We start from the raw sequence: 24,979 nt of genomic DNA, 5'->3' as shown, positions 1-24,979 counted from the left end.
GCTGGAGAAGTGTAGGGGAGTTTATTAAGAGGTCACTAAGGAGTTTGTATTTTATTCTGACTGCAATGCAAACCACTGAAAGATTTATATAGTCTGTGTGTGTGTGTGTGTGTGTGGTGAGTCAATACTTTTTAAAACTCTGGAGAGGGGTAAGAGTAGAAGATGGAATACTAGTAGCTTGGACCTTCGTGTGTACTGAAGATGGAGAAATGAACAAATATTCCAAGATTGCTTTAGGAGGCTGAATCCTGAGAGCTAGGGGATGGATAAAATGTATCCACTCTTTAGTAAATTCCAGGTTCTGGAAGATAATCCAATGGTTTGTTTAAAGTCTTCCCAAACCATTCAAGGTGCTGAGCACCCACACCCCAGTCATTCTGTCCCATTTCTCTTTTATCTTCCAAGCAGGCATCACTGTTTCTTACTATTTTGCTTACTTGCTTACTCGGAGGATAATCTCCATGAGAGTGATGTATTTCCTGAAGACAGATTATAACCAGAGTACCTAACGCAGTGTTGGGTACATTGAAAATGTTCAATAAATATTTGTTGAATGAAATGATGAATGAACTAATGAAAGAATAAAGATATGGAGGAATATCTGAATCCAAGGTGCTCAAAATTTAGCCAAGAGGATTAAGAAGTGTGATAAAAGCCTCACTAGAAGTAAGCAGGTAGTGTTATGGGAGAAGAGGGGACGATGTATCTATCTAACCAGGAGAACGGAGGGAAGTCTGGAGACATATATTCAAAGATGAATGTGTTTTGGATTGAGACCGTCCCTAAACGAGAATCACTCCCCTCTCCACAAGCTCTATAAGAAAACATGAAGCACTCTTCAAAAGAGCTTCACATTTTAGAATAATATATATTTTAAAATAGCCCTTAGAATGGATTGTCCTGCAAAAATATAACCTTGATTTTACCACCTACACCGCTTACTACTTACCACTTCTGGCTGTAGAAATTTTGCTCGCCTCCCTTCCTCAGTCCCACTATAACCCTGCCCCCTCTCTTACCCACGGGTTTTGCCTACTCTTATTAGACCCGCGCCCTTGCCTTCTCCCGCCTTATTTGTTGGATGAATGAAGGAACGTTTACTACCTCATCCCTGAGGAGTTCCAGAAGATGCAGCTGACCATAAGCCAATGTTTCTGCACCTCGCGGGGTTCGTGCGGTAGGAAAGAGAGCAATTTGTTACTTAGAGCGCCAACTGCTTTTACCTTTAATTCTGGGGGTCTCTCCCACCTGGCCCCCGCCTACCAAGCTCAGGCTTTAACAGTTTATATAACAAAGGTCAGTCCCGGGAGCAAGAGCTCTCTCCTTCCCGTCCAATCGCCCGTAGAAGGAAAACAATCCGCCAGCTTGGGGGATGGGCCGGTCTCCTTTCCCCATCGCCCTGCGGGGCAGGGCAGTGCGCGGGGAGCCGCGGGGCCGAGCCCGCAGCCCCGCCCCGGGGGTGGGGCCTCCCGGCGCCCGCCCCGCCCCCTTGCCGCCAACCCTTCGCTTCCTATTTACTCTGTCGCTACGGCTGGCCGTCACTTAGCTCTCTGACTGGAGCCCGAGGACGCTAGGAGGGTCTGTCACTAGAAGACTTCGGGCTGTGAGCACTGCCATGGCCCCTGTGCTTAGCAAGGACGCGGCGGACATCGAGGTACCCACTGCGCGCCGGGTCTCCTGGGGCGGGAGGGGGGCCCTGCTGTTGGGTGCGGGGGGGGCCGCCGGGGTCGTTCGGAAAAGAGTGGGAGAAGCGGCAAACTTTGCCTCCGCGGGAGGTCGGCGGGGGAGGTGGCGGAGCAGGGAGCTAGAGCCCGGCGTGGGCAGCGGGGGAGAGAAGTGGAGGGGTCCCGCGACTCGAGGGGGTACCGTTTGGGCTGGGACCTGGCTGTTTACTTTGGAGGGGATTAAGGAAGCCTGTCTTGTCCTGCCCTGAATGGCGTGACTAAGAGACACAAGAGTTCCAGTGAGGTGGAGTCTGGAGGATTGGAACTCCCATTTCCCACCCAGTCTACCCCGACACCTACCTTTTCTACCCCCTGTATGCGTTTCGGGGCACCTACCTGCTTCCCGCACCTCCAGTAGATGAATCCTGAATAATTGCAAAGGTGGAGCGTAGAAATAAAGGAGATCTGTGTGTCAGCTATTATAGCAGTCCTCGTTAGCCACGGTGTTGCTTATGAAATTATTTAACATAGGGAGGAATGGAACAAAGTATTGAGAACATGAAAAATGCAGTGCTGTCAGAAAAACATAAACGAGCTGTATTTTTCTCTCCTCTCAACAGTTTTTGATTCCCTCTTGCACTGTTTCTGTAAAAATGTCATCGTTCTTCCTGTGTATAAGGTGCTACCTGAAATGACAGGACCGACCATTTCCTTTAAATTCTCCCTAAGATCTTTATGTATGAAATGAGAAGGATTTAATTATAAACAGTGATTTTAGACATACCCAATTCAGCATTTGTGAGCTAAGATAAATTGCTTCTTAGTTTTTTGTTGTGTTTTAAGGCTTTTCTTTATTTGAGTCTTCCCCTCTCTGATAAAATGTATACGTGTGCGTTTTCTCTTTTTTATAAATGACACCATTTTTCTTTCCTCAGTCCTTTTCAGTGACTTAAGTAAAAGTTTAAAACCACCTGTTTGCAGAATAGCTGCTTTTGCCACATTTTTCCTGCCATTGATTGAAGTAACTTTGTGTTCTCTTTGGGAGATAGTAGTAGTGTTTTCTCCCCACTCCATACATTGGTTTGGGAAAAATCCATTTTAGTAACAAGAGTCAAATTATATTGTAGTGACCTGTCTGGTTAATTTACTTGTGGTTTCTCTTGTGGATAGTTAACTATTTCGAAAATACTGATTGATAAGATATATTTAACCCAATATTTATTCATGTGTGCACAGGGTAAAAGGTACTTGATTTATGTCATAGTTCCTTTTGGTCCTATTTTTACTTGACTTAACCAAATCCTCTCTCTCTCTCTCTTTTTAACTAAGCTAAATAGCAAACTTGATAGCATTCAGGCAGTACTGATTTTAGAGAATAGTGTCAGAGGGTGGGTAGTTTTTGTCTTTTGGCTTTTAGAATTGTGTGTTATTTGCTTCACTGATTTCTTTCTCTGTTTTTCTCCTGCAATTGTCTTTGAATTCAGTTCTTAACCATGTTAACACTAAGGAAAAGATGCCAGTGAAACATTAAATGAGTGGCTTAATTTTGTATGTTTGAATCAAGACCATTTGAGAAATCCACACCCTTACACTGACCTCAATCTAATCTTAATCTATAGGGTTAATCTGTCTGATATTATTTATAATCTAGAATGATGGTATTTAAAGTTTTTTAGCTTTTATGTAGTTCATATATGCAACACATTTTATTCAGTAATATCTTTCATTATACATTGTACCTTCCTTTTCTCTCAAAGTAATGCCCATGATTGATGAGCTACAGTACCAGGAGAGAGTGTGAAATTAATCATTAAAATATAATGCAGTGAGGAAAAATACATTAAGCCTAAAGGAACACATTCAAGCGTAGATGTCTCAGTTGATCCTATTGATTTACCAAAGTTCATTTTTGTTTGAAGAATCAGAATGAATTATGAAAGCTCAGTTTTCTATTAAATTTGAATGCATACATTAGATTTGCTTTCCTTGAATGAATTCATTAAGACCATTGTCTAAAGGTTGATGTGACTGTGACCATTGCTTTAGTTTCAAGTACATGGAGTAATAGTAATCTTAAAAAAAAAAAAATCAGTGTGAAACAAAGTACATATTCACTTGATAAATGTGAAAAGAACAGAAGGTGAGGTTGACAAGCTTCTATAATAGTGATTTAATTTTCCCCTTAAGCTACCTACAAAACCTCAGGTTTCGGTGGAGCAGCCAAGAAATATCTTTGTTTCTGAGGGAAAAAGTTACTGAGCTATACAAAGTTGCTTTGTGTGTTCACTCCATAATTTCTAGCCTCAATTAAATATCACATCAGGGTTTGAAGGATTGGGAGCATGAAGAACAATCAGCATGTCACCAGACCCCTAAACTGGAATATTCCAGGCTGGAAGATAGGCGTAACAATGATGCATTAGTAAGTAACATATTAGACAATAGAACCTCTCTCATATTCTCAAAAATTGTGATTGTAGTAATTGTAGAAGCTGCATGAGAAGTGAAGGTTTTGGGGGTGTTTGGGTGGCTCAGTCAGTTAAGCGTTTGCCTTAGGCTCAGGTCATGATCCCGGGGTCCTGGGATCTGGCCCTGCATCCAGGCTCCTTTGGGGCTCCCTGCTCAGCGGGGAGTCTGCTTCTCCCACTCTGTCTGACCTTCCCCCTTGTCCTGCTCTCTGAATGCATGTGCATGTTGTCTCTCTCTCAAATGAATAAATAAAAAAAAATCTTTAAAAAAAAGGTGAAGTTTTCGTTTTTGTGTTTGTTTTGTTTTTTTGTCTGTTCATTTTTTTCCCCTGACACATTAATGCGGTTCAGACAGTGGGATCTGGAGCTAACTCTCTGGGGTTGAGGTCTAATTTAAAACTCTTTTTAGCTGTGTGATTCTAAGCAAGTTACCTAGCTTCTCTGAGTCATATTTGCATAATCTGTTAAATAAAGAAAATCATAATAGAAAATACAATAAACAAATGTCACAAGTTGACATCTTGTTAGGAAAAAGGACAAATGTTAAAAAAATAAGAATATGAACAAATATCTTAGGAAAATCACTGCTGATGAAATAATTAGCATTCTAAAGTTCATTAATAGTAGCTATATACTTTTAAAAGTCATTTTACTTTATGAAATTAGTTTTTGGATAAAGTTGAATTTTGTTTAGGATGACTTTTGAATACAAATTCTCCTGGGAAGTTTTCAGAGAAGGTTAATACACAATATCGATCACTTTCCCTGACTTCATCAGTGCCTTCACAGTACTTCATTTAGAGATAAATGAATAACCAGTATAATTGATAACCAGTATGATGTCAATATCTGCACATTTAAAAGCAAGTAAGAATGATTTTGGAAGAGTGCACTGTGTTCAACGTCTTGTTCCCCTCCACTGACATAGATAATTGAGAGTGGACTATAAAAGTATAGTTAGAGGAAAATGTATAAAGCTGCAGGGAGCTTTTAACTTTTTGAATAATAGTAACTTTGGTAAATATTTACAGCCAAACTAATGCAACCTAATGCTTTCACAATCACAAGTCAAGGACCATTCCTTGAATTATCAGTTAATGGGTATTAAAAGATATAAACTCATTTCACATTTACTGTGAATCAAAAAGGGATTTCAGCCCATTGTCTACAGAATCACAGTGCATTTCAAGTCAAATAGAAATAGTTTCTGAATTACTTATACTCTGGCTTCCATTTGGAAAATAATTGAGAATTTTCTGTTTATTAAGAAAATAAGGTAATAAAATGATGGATCTGGAAAATGGGAAAATAAAGGAAACAACTTTTAGAAGTTCATTTTAAGGAGCATTTTGAATAAAGGGAAGGCATGGGTGATGAATTAATTGGTAGAGATGGAAGAAGGTATTTCAGAGTACCCTTTATCATAATTGCTTTTGTCCCAGGGGAGTGGAGAGGGTAATGGATCCAAAGGAGAGAATAAAAGTTCAACTTTGCAGAAGTTATGGTTATTTATTAAATTTTTTATGTTTTTTTATTCGGTATATAAGTGACAGTTCTTTCTTTTATTGATTGGGCACCACTGATCTATAGAAATGCTATCTTGACTTGCTAAGGCTTTTGAATTAAAAAAAAATCAACTTTAAACTTGTTTTATGGTTTGATTTGTTAAAAATATGCTTGTCCTCTGTTCTGTGGATCATACTTAAAGTATTTCTCCTTTTTAAGGAATTAAGCTAGGCAGTAAAAATGTGTCTGGTTGTGTGATTAGGGAAGTTACTTCATTCAAAATGATAGCTCCTTGTAGTTTTAAGGTACATTTACCTATGTAAGCTAGGTCATATGTGTATTTCAGTACATTTAAAAAAAAAATCTACCTCCTGCACACAGAGTCAGTGACCAATTCTAGTAGTTTAATTAAAAACTGTGAGATTAATGACTGATGAATCTACCACTAGGGAAATTTTTACATTGGATCTGCTTAATCTTAATCATAGCAGATATTTTGTCTGATTGCCTAATTGTAAAAAAGTGCTGCAATTCAGTAGACTTTCTAAAGTTCTTGTAGAAAAATTCAGTTTTAGAAAGCTGAACATTTGCAGTAAGGAATTGATAAGAATGTGAAAAACTTCTAGGGCCAAAATACTGAGATAATTGGATAATCTTTAAGCAATCTCTTTCCTTAACTATTTGAATACAACATTTTACCAAACAGGGAACAACTCAAGAGCTGAAAAATAGACTTTCCAGTAAGGTAAACCTATCTGGTCACTGTGGGAGAATTTTTAATAAGCCTAAACTTAAGTTATAAAATTAAAAACACTAAAATTAAAGGCAATGAGATTGAAAAAATCAAGTTATAAAATAATATGACAAAGAAAATATGATATTTGATATAGTCCAGACTTAAATGTGGCTAAAGAAAATATTGAAAAATAGGATTGGCCGATTAATTTTTCTGCTTCTTAACTCTATGGCTGTAATGACAAATATGCGGTGAAAACCTTCAGTCCTTAAACTGTAAGAAAAAATTCTATGTCATTTATACCCTGCCTTAAATTAAAAATATTTAATAAGACATTTTAAGATTATACATTTATCTTTAGTCAGAATTTTGATTTTCAAATGTGACATGTTTACCTTCTGGATTTCATTTGCTCTTAATCCTCTTTGTCAGAACAGAAGGTATTTTTTGGCCTCAAACATCAATAGTGTGGATGTTCACTGATATCCTGGAGCCAATTATACTACTGAGATAACTCTTAATAGGATTATATATTTCCTGTGGTCTATAATTATTACTTCTTCCATTGCTTGTAATTAAAATGTTATGCTGGTAGAGGTAAAGTCAGTGTATAACTTTTCTTTTACAATGTTCACCACAGATATCTGTTTATTGATATTAAGAAGTCAGTAATTTTGTATACAGTTATTTCTTTTGTATCTCACAAAATCAAGCTTCAGTTCATGATTAAGAAGGAAAGCATCGTATTCAAACAGGCCTGGGTTCTAATTCTGGCTTCTTATTTTTTTATTTTTGTGATTGTGGTCAGGTTCTTTCCTGGGCTATCATTTCTTCCTCTGTCAATTGGGTTTAAGTTTAATTATTTCATGCAATAGCTATAATGATTAATTGGTGTCATATACATCTAATGCCTCAGACTGAGTATGTCACATAAAATATGTTTTTTAAGTGGTAGTGCTTCTTTTAAATATCACTACTGCATATATCATGTGTATTATGTAAATGTCATTTGGCTGGAATTTTGTTCAATTCCAGGAATTAACTAGTGGTATCAAAGTCTGTTAAAATATGTGAGGGAGGGGGGCAGTTAGGAAGTTAAAAGAATTATGATGAAAGTTAATTACAGATTCAGTAATGTTACAGAAATGTTTTATAAGAAAGTTCCTGAATTTTATTTGTCGATATTACCAGTGAGAAGGGGGACTTTCTGAAATTCAGATTAAATTAAAAAGACCCACTTCATTTTCATTTATTTCTATTTTAAAAATATCTTTAATGCCCTCTGTATAGCCAACCTTCTAGTATAAACTGAAGAAGATTCAAAGGAAGTATGTGGCATAGGTTTTGTCTGTATTATCCACACCTAATACACGAGGTAATAAGATTAAAATCCAGGGCTGATTCCGTCTTACCCTTACTATTTTACTGCAATATACATATGGATTAATTTTTTAGTGTTTTTCTGGGTGTTTTTGAGACTATATCAGGACAAGTGCATTGGAGAAAATTATTTCTTGGCATTCTCAACTATATTTAGAAGGGTTTAGTATTATCCTTTTTTTTTTTAAAGATTTTATTTATTTATTTGACAGAGACAGAGACAGCCAGCGAGAGAGGGAACACAAGCAGGGGGAGTGGGAGAGGAAGAAGCAGGCTCATAGCAGAAGAGCCTGATGTGGGGCTCGATCCCATAACGCCGGGATCACGCCCTGAGCCGAAGGCAGATGCTTAACCGCTGTGCCATCCAGGCGCCCCAGTATTATCCTTTTCTGAAAAGAAATTTCTACACAATTATTGACAACAACAACAAAAAAAGCCCAACTCTCTTTGTACTAACTGGATTAAGCTTATTATTTCTTTAAGTAAGCATATTAGCTTGAAAGACTTTTTTTTTCTCCCTAGACTTCTAAGTATCCCTACACATACTATATGTTCATGAAAACTTTTTCACCTCCTAGGAAGTAAACAGTTGGAGATCAACCTATTTTTCACCAGGAAATGTTAAGTGTGCTTTTTCTAAAAGATGACTCAAATATTACCTTTTTTTATACTAGGTTATGGTAATTATGCTTCTTTGGGAATTTCAACTTGGTTGTGTAATAGCATTCTTACTATCCTCTACCTCTATCATAATAATTAAAGAGACAATCTGTGTCGTTACCTCCCAGGTGCTTGGAAATTGATATTATGAGTGCTTATGAATGTCCCCTTGAGGCATTGCTGACTGGGCCACTTTGAAGAAAAATCTCTTCATCAATAATGAAGCCCTGAGGGCCACTTCTCAGGGGACCCACACAAAATTACATGTCAACTCCAGGCCTGATTTATACAGATGGTGCTCATGGATGGAGCCCTGACTGCACCTCCCCTTCTCCCATAGTTTATTACCCACCACTCTCTGCTGATCCTCCCCATTCCCCCCACCCCTTATACTTCTCTCTCCAAACTTCATCCCTTAATTTTCAACTTGTTTTACCCACTCACAATTGATTCATCTAACTATATCTTTTATTTAATATTTGTGAAATCCTTTGATACTAAAAAGTGACTATGACAGCATATTAAAATTTAAAATGTTAGTATGTCTAATGTAAAAGCCATGTGAAAATCTTCAGCAAAATAATAGAACAGAATGTGTATTCACTGTATGTTAATTAATGCAAGTATTCCAGGATAGGGGACAGACCTGGAAATATGTTTGCTCTACATGTTGGGTCCCTTGTTCTCTGACCTTGTGGAAATCATTCAACCACTGTGAAGAGTTTGCTGCCTTCTCAGTGAGTTTCCTATTGATCAGTTTTTTAAGGATGGTTTGTAATAAAATACGGCAATGGTGAAATTGTTTGAAATGTGACCTGCTGAGTGATCCTGTTAAGGAACTGCAGGCGTGGTGTTGTCATGGCTACTCTATTTTACATGCTAGGTAGGATTAAGTATACCATTTGTACCCATTATATTGGAATTGGTATACTTAACTGATTTTTAAACTTCCTGCTTGCTTTCCTTTTTCTTTTTCAATCAAATGAATGATTTTTTAAATTTCTCCTGAACACACAGAAAAAATCCAATCCTTCTATATATGGATGGAGTTCTGTGAGGTGATCTGGAAATCATAAATTCATATGTTGTATCTCTTGGATGATATTGTCTTTAACTGGAAATTATGATCAGAGATTCTAAAAAGGAGTTGGGAGTCTCTTAGTGTTTCTCCAGTACATTTGTTGATTGATAATTGTCAGTGGAAGCCAGAGCATTGAATCCTTGGGTTTCTAGCCCATAGGGAATTCAGGTTACCTTTCTCTGATTCCTTGTACCACAATGACCTCAAAGCTTTGGGGACTTTCTTTCAGATATTTTTACATAATAAACATTGGGGAGTACTGGAGTAGAATGCTTGAAACCCTCATACTTCAAGGAAAGATAATTCAGTTCTTCTCACAGATGCCTAGGGTTAAATAAACCATGACAGCTTTCATAACAAGATGCTTTGGGGGGAGGTTCCGGGGGTTAACTTTTATAACATTTTTTTCATTCTTTTGATTTAATTTTTAAAATTATTTTTCATGATCATTATAGGGAAAAAAATGCCAAAAAAAGGTGAAAAGTAGACCCCAAACATATATAATCACACCACCCAAAACAGCTCTGCTAAGTAATTTAGTACTTTTCTTTCCTATACATAAGGAGTTTTTTCCTAAACCGTTTTAATCATATCGAGGTTTATATTTGCTTTCTTCTCCAATCAGAACTATTTTTCCCAATTCATACTAATTTTTTAAATAGTTTTGAATAGCACCATGAGATTCCATGGAGTGGAGATACAAACATTCATTGAAGCCTGTCCTTTATGATCAGATATTTACTTTGTTTTAGTTATTTATAATAATGCTTCAATATTTTTTTCTTAAGACCTTTTGCTTAAAATGCACTGGAAAGGATTGGCTTCATTGATATATAGTGCATTTCAGTTTGCCTTTTCCATCTACCTACATGATTCAAATGAATTAAATGTCTTTTAAAAAAAAGTGTTTTTAAAAGGAAAAAAGGTCCATTATTGGATGCAAAGACAGAAAGGACAAAATGCATTTGGAACCAATTACTCATTTGCCCCATCCCCCCACCACATTCAAGGTTACAGAACACACAGGCATCTAAATATAGTTTCCTTTGATGTGGATGGGACTTCATTTGGACTCAGTGCTTATTTGATGCTTCATTCTAGATCATGGCTTGACTGCTTGAATTTTCCTTATTTTTTCTGCCAGGGAGAACAGGAAGAGTAAAGTTGGGTGTCAGGTTGTTATTTTAAATGAATAAATATCAGGTTTTTATCTTGAATGACTAAATGTAACAACTGCTGATGTTCCAATGTGTGACCAAAATGGAAACTTTAATATTGTACCTGCCACCCTGTGCCCCTCCCTCTACTCAAACCCCTCTATCAGACCAGATTTTCAAAGCATTCTTTTACCCTAGGCCTTTATATTAGAAGTATAATCTGGGTGTGTGTGTGTGTGTTCACATGTATACATACACAAAAGTGTGCGCGCGTGTGTGTGTGTGTGTGCAATTTATTTTTATTTTTATTTTCCTTATGGTACGCAAGAAGGGAAGAAAGTGGTGATTGGCTTAATTTGTATTTGTTTGAATATTGGTTAATTTGAACACTTTTTCCACATTTTAAAATAGTTCTGCTTTACTTTTAAACGAATTACTTCAGCAGGATTTTAGTGTAAGAGTAAAATAAAAGAGAAAAATAAAAATAAATACAAATAAGAAAAGTAGAACTATCTCTCAACAAAGTGACTTTAGAGGGAGCACACTTCAACATAATAAAAGCCACGTATGAAAAACCCTCGGCTAACATTACAATCAGTGTTGAAGAGCTGAAAGCTTTTCCTTTAAAATGAGAAACATGTCAAAGATGGTCCCCTCTTACACTTTTATTTAACATAGTACTGGAAGTCCTACCTGCAGCAGTCAGATCGAAAAAAGAAAAGGCACCAAATTGGTAGGTAAGAAGTAAAACTGTTAATTATATGCAGATCACATAATACTAAATGTAGAAAGCCCTAAAAACTACACCAGAAAACTCTTAGAATAAATTCATTCAGAAGGTGTAGGATACAAAATTAATACACAGAAATCTGTTATGTTTTAATACAAATAATGAAGTAGCAGAAGGAGAAATTAAGAGAACAATCCCATAAAAAAGAATAAAATGCCTAGAATTGAATTTAACCAAGGAGATGAATGATCTGCATTCTGAAAGCTATGAGACATTGATGAAAGAAATTGAAGATGGCAAAAGTAAATAGAGAGATAGACCATGCTCATGGTTTGGAAGAATTAATATTGTTAAAATGTCTATATACCCAAAGCAATCTGTAGATTCAGTATAATCTCTATCAAGATACCAATAATATTTTTCACAGAACTAGAACAAATAATCTTAAAATTTGTATGGAACCACAAAAGATCCTGAAGCAATCTTGAGAAAAAAGAAAAAGCTGGAGGTATCACAATTCTAGATTTCAAGCTACACTACAAAGCTATAGTAATTAAAATAGTATGGTACTGGCATAAAACTAGACCTAGATCAAAGAAACAGAATAAAGAGCCCAGAAATAAATCCACATTTACATGGTCAATTAATCTATGACAAAAAGGGACAAGAATACAAAATGGGAAAAGATAGTCTCTTCAATAAATGGTGATGGGAAAACTGGACTCAACATGTAAAAGAGTGAAACTGGAGCACTTTCTATCACCATATAGAAAAAAAAAAAAAACAACCTCAAAATGGATTAAAGACCTAAATGTAGGACTTGAAACCAAAAAAAAATTTTTTTTTTTGGTAAACATTTTATTTATTTGAGAGAGAGAGTGCACAAGAGAGAGCAATAGAGAGAGAGAGAGAGATCATGAGTGGGGGGTAAGGGCAGAAGGAGAGGGAGAAGCAACCTCCCTGCTGAGCAGGGATGACACGAGCTCAGTCCCAGGACACTGGGATCATGACCTGAGCTGAAGGCAGACGCTTAACCAACTGAGCCACCCAGGCACCCCCTGAAACCATAAAATTATTAAAAGAAAACATAAGCAATAATCTCTTGGGCATTGGCCTTAGCAATATTTTTCTGGATCTGTCTCTTCAGGAAAGGGAAGCAAAAGTAAAAATACTCAATTAGGAACTACATTAAACTAAAAAAAGCTTTTGCACAGCAAAGGAAACCATCAACAAAATGAGAAGGCAACCTACTGAATTGAAGAAGATATTCGCAAATGATGTATTCCATAAGAGGTTAATATCCAAAATATATAAAGAACTCATATAACTGAACACCAAAAATACAAACAATCAATTTAAAAATGGGCAGGAGCGCCTGGGTAGCTCAGCCGGTTGAGTGTCCAACTCTTGATTTCAGCTTAGGTCATGATCTTGGGTTCCTGGGATTGAGCCCCAGGCCAGGCTCTGTGCTCAGCAAGGAGTCTGTTTGAGGATTCTCTCCCTCTGCTCCTCCCCTGCTCACATGTATGTGTGCACACTGTCTCTCTCTCTCTCTCTCTCTCTCGTAAATGAATCTTTAATAAAAATAAAAATGGGCAGAGGACCTGAATATTTGTTTCCCCACAGAAGACATACAAAGGGCCAACAGATACTTAAGATGCTCAATATTACTAATCATCAGGGAAATGCAAGTCAAAACCACAATGAGCTATCAGAATAACTAGAATAACTCACATCAGTCAGAATAACTAGTGTCAAAGACAAAAAATAAGTGTTGGTGAGAATGTGGAGAAAAAGGAACCCATATGCACTGTTGGTGGGAAGGTAAATTGGTTCAGCCTCAAAAAATTAAAAATAAAAATCCTGTGTGATGCAATAACTCCACTTCTGAGAATTTATCCAAAGAAAATGAAAACACTAACATGAAAAGATATATGCACCCCTGTGTTCATCGCAGCATTAATTACAATAGTCAAGATATGGAAGCAATCCAAGTGTCTATCAACAGATGAATGGATCAAGAAGAAGTGGTATACATACACACAATGGAATACCACTTAACCATAAAAAACAATGAAATCTGCCATCTGCAGCAACATGGATAGACTTAGAGGGCATTATGCTAAGTAAAATAAGTCAGACTGAAAAAGACAAACACCATGCGATTTCACTTAGATGTAGGTTCAAGAAAACGAGACAAATGAACAAACAAAAACTAGAAATAGACCCATAAATACAGAGAACAGGGGTATAGTGGATAGGCAAAATAGGTGAAGGGGATTAAGAGATACAAACCTTCACTTATAAAGTCAATTAGTCATGAGGAGGAAAAAAGTACAGTATAGGAATGTCGTAAATAATACTGTAATAACTTCGTATGGTGACAAATGGTAAATACGCTTACAGTGAGCATTTCATAATGTGCATAAGTGTCAAATTGCTATGTTGTACATCTGAAAACTTATATGATATTGGAAGTCAATTATACTTCAGTAATAAAGTACACATACAAAAGAAAAGTAGAAACATCACAGATTTTAAGAAAATTAGATGCTAATTAATTATAAAATCACAACAAAATCAATACTCTTTTGGAAACATATAATCCACTGAAACTAACTTCAGGTAAATTCAGAAATAGCAGTGGACTAGTAGGCTTGGTCTATTATAGTATTTATTATAATGTAATATGCAATGGATCATTATTGTTTATTTTAATTAAAATGAAAGTGTAGCACAGCTTAGTGGTTAAGAATGTAGGTGGAGGAATGGGATAGGCTGGTGATGGGTAGTAGGGAGGGCACGTATTGCATGGTGCACTGGGTGTTATACGCAGCTAATGAATCATCGAACTTTGCATCAGAAACCAGGGATGTACTGTATGGTGACTAACATAATATAATAAAAAATTAAAAAAAAAAGAATGTAGACTCTGGAATTAAAGTGCTAATGTCCACTGTATCCTAGCTGTGTCACATATTAGTTTTTGACACTGGCAAATAACTTCAACTTTTCATGTTTTAATTTCCTCACATGTCCAATGGGGACAGTGATAGTACCTATATCAGAGGATTGTTGTGTGGTTGAAGGAAATACTACATATTCAACATTTTTAATAGTGTCAACATATAGCAAATACTCAATTAACATTAAATATCAAAATACTGATGTTGCTGGGTGAACTGGGGAGACCCCAGCCCTGAGGCCTTGACCCAGGCTATCCCAAAGATGTCCCTGAAGGCTCTCGATCGCCTCATGAGAAAGAATTCAAGGACAGACACAACAATGAATAAGCGACACAAGTGGGAAAGTATTAAGCAAAAGTATGCTCTGAAGATGTGAGATGGGGCAATGGAGTGAGAGAGCGCTGTGGGCCCTGGGCTTTGGGTTTCTATCTTTTATTGGTGGTTGTTAACAGGGGGGTGGAATATTTATTATTTGGGGTGGGTGTTTCTTGGAAGCAGGGTTTAGACTTTGCTTATTTTGCATGGCTTTCTGCCCTACTTTGTCAGCCATCTTGGGCCTGTCCACTTTGATCCAGCTTCTTGTGACTTTGTTTTGGAGTGCTGCCAGGATAGGCCTCTGACTTTCCCAATAGCTGGCCATGATCTCCTTTTTGCTGGCCTCCGGGCATCCTGTTAGAATCTAACTAACTGCCTCTAACATTAATAATGGCTACCAATTATCTTTTTGACTCCAATGACCTCTCTATCTCTTTGATAATCTGTTATTTTGATGTTTTAAACACAGAAATTTAGATTTTTCTCTTATATATTAAAAATATTTATTAATTTCTTACTGTATACTAGAAACTAGTCCATATTTTGGAAACATACCTGCAAACAAGACAGAAAAGATTTCTGCTCTCAGTAAAAGTACATTAGTATAAAAATAAAAGGCTGTAAAAATTTCAAAGTGCGTGGTAATTTCAGATAGCATCATGAGCTTTGGTAAAAGTAAACCACAATAATATGATGCAGAACGACTGTTGGGGCCTCCTTTATTTGGGGTAGTCAGAGAAGGCCTCCTTGTGGAGGTGACATTTCAACTTAAACCTGAAGTACCAGAAGGAGTCTGCCATGGCTTTTGAGGAACAAAGAAAGAAAATTAAAGAAATGGGATTGGACTTAATCTGAAGGGCAAAAAGAAATAACAGGTCTATGAGATACAAGTGTTGCATTTAATGACATTAAATTTTAAATCCCTATTAGATCAAAGTAAAGATATTAAATAGGCCACTGGAAATGAGTATTTGGAGGTTAGTAAAGAAATCATAGCTAGAGATGGAAAGTGGGGGATTATTGATACAAAAATGAGTTTAAAATCCTGGGCCTGAGTAAAATCACTTAGAGACAGTGTAACTAGACAAAGGGTTGGTGACTTAGGCATTTAGAAGAAGAAAAAATAGCCATGAGTCTGTGGTGTCATAGAATACAAGGAAGGAGGAAGGTGGTGGTATAGTCAACTCTCTTTATTGCTGTTGAGAGGGTAAGATGAGGGCATAAAAGTTTCCTTATAATTTGGTAGCATGGAGAAATTGTGAATTTAAAAATAGCTATTGGAAAAAGAAGTCCAGTTGGAATGGATTGAGAAGGGAACAGGAGATAAGAAAGTGAAATAGTGACACTATTTCTGGGGTAAAGTTTTGCTCTACAGCAGAACACAGAAATTGGGAAGTAGGTGGAGGGGGAGAATAGAGCATGTACATATGCTAATGAAAGAAATCCAATAGAAAGAGACACCAGTGTTAAAGGACACAGAAGGGATAATTTTCTGTGTAAAGGGATTCTTTTGGTGAGGGGGAATAGGATTGAGAAGTTTAAACATTAAACTAATATGGATGGCAGGTGCCATAGTGGGTGTTCCCATCTGATGGTTTTTAGTTTCTCAATAAGAGTATGAGGCAAAGTCATTAATTGAGGATGAGAGGAAAACAGGACATAAATCTGAAGAACAGATGAAAGTATGACTAAACTTTCTGGAAAATGGGAGCATGAAAATAATAAGGAACGATAGTAGGATTTTTAGGCAGTGTATGTTTTCCATTTGAAATTTGTTAAGAATTTAGCATGAATGTGATTTCTTCTAGCCACTTTTAACTGCTTGGGTTTGGACAAAGAGTAGTTAATTGGGTTAAGATTTACCTGGGCAATAATGTTGGTGTGAGAGAGGGGTAGAGAATTAAGGGTGTCATGAAGTCATAGTGGTAGATAATGGAATCTAATGTGAGGGAATTCAGAATAGTAGGGAAAAATGAATAGAATATCAGAGGTGGTGTGCTCAATGGGATGGTGGTGTCAGTAAGGTCAAAGAGTTGTTGGAAGGTGTTAAGAGTATGAAAGTGCAAGAGGTGGAGGTTAGAGTGGTGTGCTTTTGTAGATGGTGTGATAATTAGTAATAAAAAGGTTAAGAACATAACCAAGGTGGATGGTGCCCTTGTTGATGTGGAAGGAAGAAACAATTATTGGTGGTGAAATGGTTGAATAAGGGGCAGATGCTGGATGATCCAAATGACTGTTGAAACTAAGACTGCTGTAAAGAACTGTGGGGTGTGAAAGAGAACTTGATTTAAATTCTCACTGCATTTGGACAGAGTGGTGGGGTGACCAAGGGGTGGGTAGATGACAGGAACACAGATACAAGGAGTGGAACACAGAGGAAAGATGATGTAAAAGATACCTCAGGAAAGATGGCCATGTAATTAGAAGCTGAGGTTGGAGTAATGTATCTGCAAGCCAAGGAATAGTGGGGATTGCCAGCAGACACTGGAACCTTGAATTGACAATGAAGGAGTCTCCCCTCCAGGTTTCAGAGGGCATATGGCTCAGTTGACACTTTGATTTCATGCTTGTATCTTCCAGAACTGTAAGGTAATAAATTGCTATTGTTTTAAGGGTACCCAATTTGTGGTAATTTTTTTTTATGGCAGTCCTAGCAAGCAGATAAATACAGATTTTTTTTTGTAAAGATTTAGTTATTTCTTTTAGAGAGAGATTGTGAGGGGGGAGAATGGAGCAGAGAGAGAAGGGGAGACAAGCAGACACTCCGCTGAGCTGGGAGGCTGATATGGAGCTTGGTCCCAGGATCCTGAAGTCATGACCTGAACCGAAACCAAGAGTCAGATACCTAACCGACTCAGCCACCCAGGCGCCCTGCAAATAAATACAGATTTTGGTAAGGATTACAAAGAAGCTGGGATATTTGTGAAAGGAAGAACGGGAAGGAGGGAAGATACTTTAGAGGTAATGGTAGTGAGGCTGGTGATATCTAACATTCATAAGAGAAGAGATCTTTATTGCATTCAAATTCATAGCTTAAGAAAGTAATTAGGGTAAAATGTCATATTTTAAAGAGTCCTAAATATGCTATTAAAGTCCTAGTTCTGCCAGTTTTTTGCTTTGTGAACTTAAGCTAATTTCCCTATCTATGAAATGGAGATCATGATACTTTTCCTATCTACCACATAGTGTTTTGTTTGGAACAAATGAATTAAGAACAAATGCAAATATAAGCTGGTATTATCATAAAGTTTTTTAACTTACAGACATGTACAATCCTTGTATGAGAGAAAAAGATGTTTATTATCAAATATGGCAAAGAACCACAAAGATGACTTTTAAAATCCACATTAAAAAATAAATAATTTTTTCTCCAAAGCTTAACAACAAAATATACCTTCATTCACTTTTATAAGTAATTATTAAGTACTTGCTATATCCTAGGCACTACATTAAGTACAGGTGGAGACTGGCTAGAAAGATAAATGTGTCTCTCCTAAATGAGCTTATGATACCAGAATGGAAGATGAGGCAAATTCACAAATAGCTATAAATCAAGATAGAAAGTAAAAGGTGCTTTGGGGTGATGGTTCAGAATTAAGGCGTTAGAATTAAAGTCTGTATGTTATAAATTTACATTCACCCAACTTAATCATTTACTTTTACACTATTATTTTGATGTTGTTTAATAAATGATCATAAAGAAATTCATGTAACTTTTGTTGCAATCTCCTCCCACCTTCACTCTGATCTCCAGTAATTCAAGGACCAAAAAAATGAGTTAAGTATCTATTTTTAGAGACAGGCGGTAGAGGGCTTCCCTGGCTGAAATGGGTCAAGTGTAAGACAAGTTTAAGTATAGGAGCTGGTGGAGTTAAAGAAGGGTGAATGTGGTCTGTGCACTTACAACATTTTTTTCCCCCGTTGCCTCACTTATGAGCTTGTTTCCAGCCTTACAAAGATGCATCAATTTCAGAAATGTTGAAACCAAGGGCATAGAAAAGTTAAATGGTTTGATTAAATTCAGTAGTGAATTGGAAACTAAAACCTATGAATATGAGCTCAATTTTACATTGCTGTTTATTCAGACATTAAAATACATGACAAGAAAATAAGGAATCAAAGAAGTATAGGAATGGGAAGTCCTTCAAATGTTACCTCATCGCCCCCCCCCCAGGTATTCACAAAATTTCCCAATCAGATATTTTATAATGGGTTCTTCAAGGAGTCCTTCACATGTGTAAATGAAGCAAGGTTTGAACAGCTTCTAATCCACAAACCAGATGGTTGCAGTGGAGGGAGCTGATGAAATATCATCAATCACTTCTCAATATGATGTTAACTGACCAGTTTTGCCCTTTTCTGGCTACTTTGACCTCTGACAGGACAGATTATTTGTTGGAGAAATTAGGAAAAAGAAACAGGCACAATGGACTAAAAGGCCGGAGTTGGTTGGGGATTCTACATATATATCTACATATATTCTACTATATATATATATCTATGTGTATACATACATATATATGTATATATATTTTCCTTCTATAGTTTCTATATATTTAGATATGTGTTATAAAACTTTGGTTCACTGGTCTCCTACACTGAAGGATATTTTTCTTTTGCATTCTACTTTGTAACAATAATAATGTCACTGTCAAGACAACCAGTCCATATTTGAGGATTAAAAAAAGTTTTTAAAGGGTGTATCTATGGCTAATTTATATTAGGTTAACCCTTGCCCCTTTTGGATCTTTACTACTGTACAATTTTGAATTAATTATGGTACATGGTGAATACTTAAGAGTTACACAATGTGTAACCATGATTTGTAGTACAGTGTTCAACACAAAGCGGTTTGGTTCTCAGTTAATCTGAAAATGAAATAAGAGAATCTATGTAATTATTTAATTTGATAGTTTTAAAATAGTATACCTGCATGAAAACTGTGGCTTAAAAATAAATATATTTTTTAAAAGGCCACTTGAAGTTTAAGATTTTAAAACCCTAGATATTTGGATTTCTGGGTTCCTCTACTATAATTTAAATAGCCAAATAATGGATGGGCTTAAAAAACAATGAATTATAAGATAATATCAAGGAGAGTTTTCCAAGAGGCACCTGGGTGGTTCAGTCCTTAAGCGTCTGCCTCCGGCTCAGGGCGTGATCCTGGCATTCTCGGATCGAGCCCCGCATTGGGCTCCTCTGCTGGGAGCCTGCTTCTTCCTCTCCCACTCTCCCTGCTTGTGTTCCCTCTCTCGCTGGCTGTCTGTCTCTCCATCAAATAAATAAATAAAATATTAAAAAAAAAGAAAAATTTTCCAAGGAATGATTTTAAAGGATGTTATTGATCCTAAACTTATTGCTATGTTAATAATAGAATTAATTTAATAAATACAAGACATTTCCACAGCCTTGCCTATGTTAGATATTGTTTTGCTACACTAATATATTTTGCTTGTTTCAAGATTCTGGTTGTAACAGAAGTTTGTTTGGAGTTGACTCACAAATTGTAAGAAACCCCATTTAGATATTATTTTTTACAGTTATCAGATGCTTCCTGTAGTTCTATAACCTATATTTTTAGGATGGTTAAATGTCACTTTAAAACTTTTTTTTTTTTTTTTTTACTCTTCAATAAAAATGTTATGTTCGCTGTAACAAACTTTAAGGTAAAAGAAATCTGAGATACTACATTCTTTGTGATGTTGTTAAACAGATTGTGTCTAGTTCTTTGAGTTATTTCACTTCATAGTAAATACTTCAGGAGGTCTGTTAAATCATCTAGCCTTTGCTTCCTTAAATGTTAGTAAGTGTGTAAATAGCACAAATGTTGCTCAAAATCGATCTTGTTATATAATTATATAGGAAACTTGTTAATTTCCATCACAGAAAGTCTTCCATTAAGTCAAATTATCTTCTATGCTGGCACAATAACCTTAATTACAACCTAATATCTATCATCCTTGAGAAAAATGTTTATACCTTTGAACAAGTTTAAGTGCCAGCAAGGCTTATAGAAAGTATGGATCTATATAGTGATGGGAAGTGCCTTTTATCAAACACCTGGAAGTTATTACAGTTATTTAGATAGAAATAGGGAATAATAGCTGATTGTTTCCTAGTGGTATGCCCTATTTAAGGAAAGTCTTAAAAGGTAAATGGTTCTGTTTAGTATGTTCCTTTTACAAAATATGCTATGACTAAAATAATAAAGAAATCTCACTAGAAGCTGAATGCTACTAATTTGATGAAATTATTACTCATTGCACCGCAATGTAACTCTGCTTAAAATTTATTTTCAGTATGAATCTGTAAAATGACAGCTGAAGAGTAAGAAGTTTTGTATTGAAAGTGATGGCGCTAATTTACTCATCTTGAGATGAAGAGTATTTCAATGCAATGGCAAACTTTTAATGCTTAAAGAATTATTTTAAATGTAGGGATCATGTAATCTTTCCTGTGGAAATAAAAGCAATCTAGCTTTATCCAGTAAATCTGAAACACTGAACTTCTGACCTATTATGCCTCTCTCTGGTCTTGGTATTTATACATCTTCTTGCTCCATTTCTACTTTTAGATATGATTTCCAATCATAAGTAGGGTCAGAGGTGATGTGAAAATGTTTGGGGGAACACCTTTAGAGTAATATTTTGTATGAGAGTGGTAATGTAATGGAGTCAGGAGACTTTGTCCTGATCTTTACTGTCTTTTACTTGTATTGTCCTTTCACTGTATGTGGTCCATCTGTAAACGGCTCTAACATCCTAAGGAGGTGCAGTTCAATTCATTGCGAGCATCCTTTATATTATACCTCATACAAGGTACTGAAGATACTGCAATGAGTCATTGCCAGTCATTATACTCAGTAAGCTTAAAGTCTAGTGGGGCAGACAGGCACATATAGAGAAAATTTTAGATGGTGTGGATTACATTTGGTATACATGATTAATAATGTATGTAAAAACATTTTGTACATTTTAAGTGTCAAGCATATAATTTCTATTATAATGGGAGTAGTGTTACTTGGCATTTCTGAGTTGTAAACTGTATTTTTGGTACCAGAGCATCTGTGATTTCTTCACAATTAGGGAAAAATCTTAGCTTTTCGGATAACATGTCTGGACTTAATTCAAATCCAACAATTGAAAGGCACTGAAACAGGGTATATTTCACTGTCAGTTTTTTTTTAGCATATATATCATTTGTGAATGACATCAATATTCAAGCGATGTGCCAAAAAGAATTGAACATTTTTTCTCAAGCTAGTTCTCTATCCCAACTTTTTATTTTCTGTGATTACCCATTATAGTCATCAGTGTTTCTTGTAATCACCAAATTGGTGACAAGGGAGGTACATTTATTTTTCTGTCTCTTCACAAGTTATATTTATTGTCATCAAGTCCTGCTAGAGATTCCTTAACAATATTTCTGAGATTGCTTATTTTTCTTCGTTTAAATCAACAACACATAGCCAATGTGTGTCAGGCAGTTTGTTAGATGCTGTGGCTAATAGGTAGGTGATAGATTCATCTTTAAGGCTGACTGAATTCAGGTCTTGTTTACACTGTGTCTCCCCAATGTATAACTGATTTCAGCATTTACAGTGAATATACAGCAGTCCTTGAGTTACATACATTAAAATTAAATATGAAGCTATTATTATTGCTGTCCATGGAGGAAGTATAGAGTAGTGACTAACGGTATAGAACCCGAAGCCAACAAATGTCGGTTAGAAAATGTGTCACTTCTTCAGCCTTCTCATGATTTTGATTTGTCTGTATACTGGCAATAATAATACTAATGACATCATAGGATTATTGTGATGATAAACTTGAAAAATACTTAGAAAAGTGTTTGGCATACTGAAAGCCTTTATTCAACATCAGCTATTATAAACAGGCATCCAGTACAAGAACATTAGCAAAATGTGTCTAAATATTTTTGTTTTTTTCAAATAGAGACCTTGTACAGTTTTGAGAAAAAAGAGTTAAACTGTCTTCTTGTTTGAAATATGTATAAGGCTGAGAACAAATCCTGAAATTAAGTCAGAGAATATTGATAGAGGCGGGTATATCTTGAGAGCACAGAAGTGTGTTATCTAGTACAGCCTGGTAGAGGGGGTTTGACACAGCCTTTTTGGGAGTGTGGATTGAAGGGAGGGAGTTGTGTACAGGGGATAGTTATGGAAAGTTTCCAGAAAACAGTTTATAAAGGAACATTGGGTAAATTTTTATTTACATAATTGTGCCACATTGTAAAAAAATTCCTGTCAGTTAAAGTGAAGAAAGCTTTTAGTAGTCAATCAGTGGAGATTAAAATGAATCTTTTTTTCTTTTTCCTATGCTGGCACAGCAAAATTTCCATTGATCATTTTTTGAAATGAGTAATTTTGGGTTTAGGATTTTTGACATTTTGATGGATTTCAAGAAAAATACTGACTTATGCTGATGTGATTTCCCATTTGTCTTTTAAGCACATAAACCAAATGCTTTCATTTTGACATTTATATACACTCCGGTTCTGAATATTTTCCCTTGTTGATTGGACTATCAATGCTTCCCACACCTAGTTGGCCACCAGGATCACCTTGGGCACTGTAAGAACTAGATTATGAGGCATTTAATAGGAAAAAAAAATAATGGAATTGGCTTAAACAAGGAAGTAATTTATTTCTTGTGATGTAAAGAAGTCTAGAGATATAGGGTATGCGGCACCTTTTTCTTGTCAACAGGTTTCTATTTTTCCGTTCTGATACTCTCAAGTCCATCCCATTGTTCAAGTTGGAAGCCAGAGCTCCAAAAGAAAGAAGGGAAAGAGAAAGGTGCATTCCTCCCTTTTATGAGACTTCCCATAAGACCCAGACTTCTAAATATATCTTACTGGCTGGCACTTAGTTGAATATAAAAGTGAGTAGAGATATCACTTTATTGCCATTTTGAGAACTTTTCTATATTTTTTGTCAAGGTGCTTTGCAAAGTTAAGTTGTGTGGGAAGGAGTGGCCACTAAAATTTGGTACTCGTGTCTCTGCTTCGACTTCTGCTCGAGATGGAGTAATACGGAATGGATTTACATTTTGTTTCTGGGGTCCCCCGGGCTACTCTCAGTCTCCTAACTCACTAGAAGTACTCAAAGAACTCAGAAGTTTTTATATTCATGATTACGGTTTATTACAATGAAAGGATGGATTGCTGTCAACAAAGAGAAAAGGCACAGGTCAAAATCTAGAAGAAACCAGTCACAAGCTTCTATGTATTCTCTCTCTATGGAATTATGTGGAACATGCTTAATTCTTTCAGCAACAATGTGTGACAACATGAATGGAGTATTCCAGCCAAGAAGGCTGACCTAAGCCTTAGAGTCCTGGGTTTCTATTGGGCATTAGTTAAACAGCTGTGTAGTGCTACATGACTGACTTCAGTTACTTGAGCTTTATTTTTTTTTAAATTTTTTTAATAATAATATTTTTTTATTATGTTAGTCACCAAACAGTACATCCCTGGTTTTTGATGTAAATTTCGATGATTCATTAGTTGTGTATAACACCCATTGCACCATGCAATACGTGCCCTCCTTACTACCCATCACCAGCCTATCCCATTCCTCCACCCCCCTCCCCTCTGAAGCCCTCAGTTTGTTTCTCAGAGTCCATAGTCTCTCATGCTTCATTCCCCCTTCTGATTCCCCCCCTTTCCTTATCCCTTTCTTCTCCTACCGATCTTCCTAGTTCTTATGTTCCATAGATGAGAGAAACCATATGATAATTGTCTTTCTCTGCTTGACTTATTTCACTTAGCATTATCTCCTCCAGTGCTGTCCATGTTGCAGCAAATGTTGAGAAATCGTTCTTTTTGATAGCTGGGTAATATTCCATTGTATATATGGACCACATCTTCTTAATCCAGTCATCTGTTGAAGGGCATCTTGGTTCCTTCCACGATTTAGCTATAGTGCACACTGCCTGGGTCCTGGTCAGTAGTTACTTGAGCTTTAGACCACCAGTGAAAAATCAGATGTTCAAGTGATTAAACTTTCTAGTTAGCTGGTATAGCATTGTCCAAGGCCTCAGGCACACAAAAACACTTTTGTCAGACAGAATGTTCCCAGGAGTGGATCAAGGGCCACTTCTGATATAGGAATGTACAGGACTTGAGCAACTCAGGCTTATTGAATTAACCCTTTTCTGCATACATTTCTACCTGAAGCAATGAAAAAGAAATGAAAGATATAAAACAATAGTTTTCAAGACATTAGCTCTCAGGCAACAAAAGATAGTGATCCCTGGGAGATGTAAAACAAATGAGGAGAGCCCCGGTATTTC

The 24,979-nt window shown here is 36.4% G+C and overlaps 1 protein-coding gene across 6 annotated transcripts in view; it reads left to right on the top strand.

The window, feature by feature from the left end:
* Nucleotides 1-1,504: 1,504 nt before the first annotated feature.
* The window catches only part of DPYD (dihydropyrimidine dehydrogenase), a 966,631-nt gene continuing 943,156 nt past the window's right edge, over nt 1,505-24,979 (top strand). For 4 of the 6 annotated variants that reach the window (XM_034653962.1, XM_034653965.1, XM_034653964.1 and 1 more), the window contains exon 1: nt 1,506-1,654. In XM_034653962.1, the coding sequence (XP_034509853.1) occupies nt 1,616-1,654 (39 nt within the window). In that variant the 5' untranslated portion in view covers nt 1,506-1,615. Of the gene's footprint in view, nt 1,655-24,979 lie in introns of all 6 variants that reach the window. The other 2 variants (XM_034653966.1, XM_034653963.1) reach the window with 2 other exon arrangements.

Source organism: Ailuropoda melanoleuca, chromosome 2 (assembly GCF_002007445.2).
Source record: "Ailuropoda melanoleuca isolate Jingjing chromosome 2, ASM200744v2, whole genome shotgun sequence".
Lineage (NCBI taxonomy): Eukaryota > Metazoa > Chordata > Mammalia > Carnivora > Ursidae > Ailuropoda > Ailuropoda melanoleuca.
This window is presented reverse-complemented; position numbering and strand designations above follow the sequence as displayed.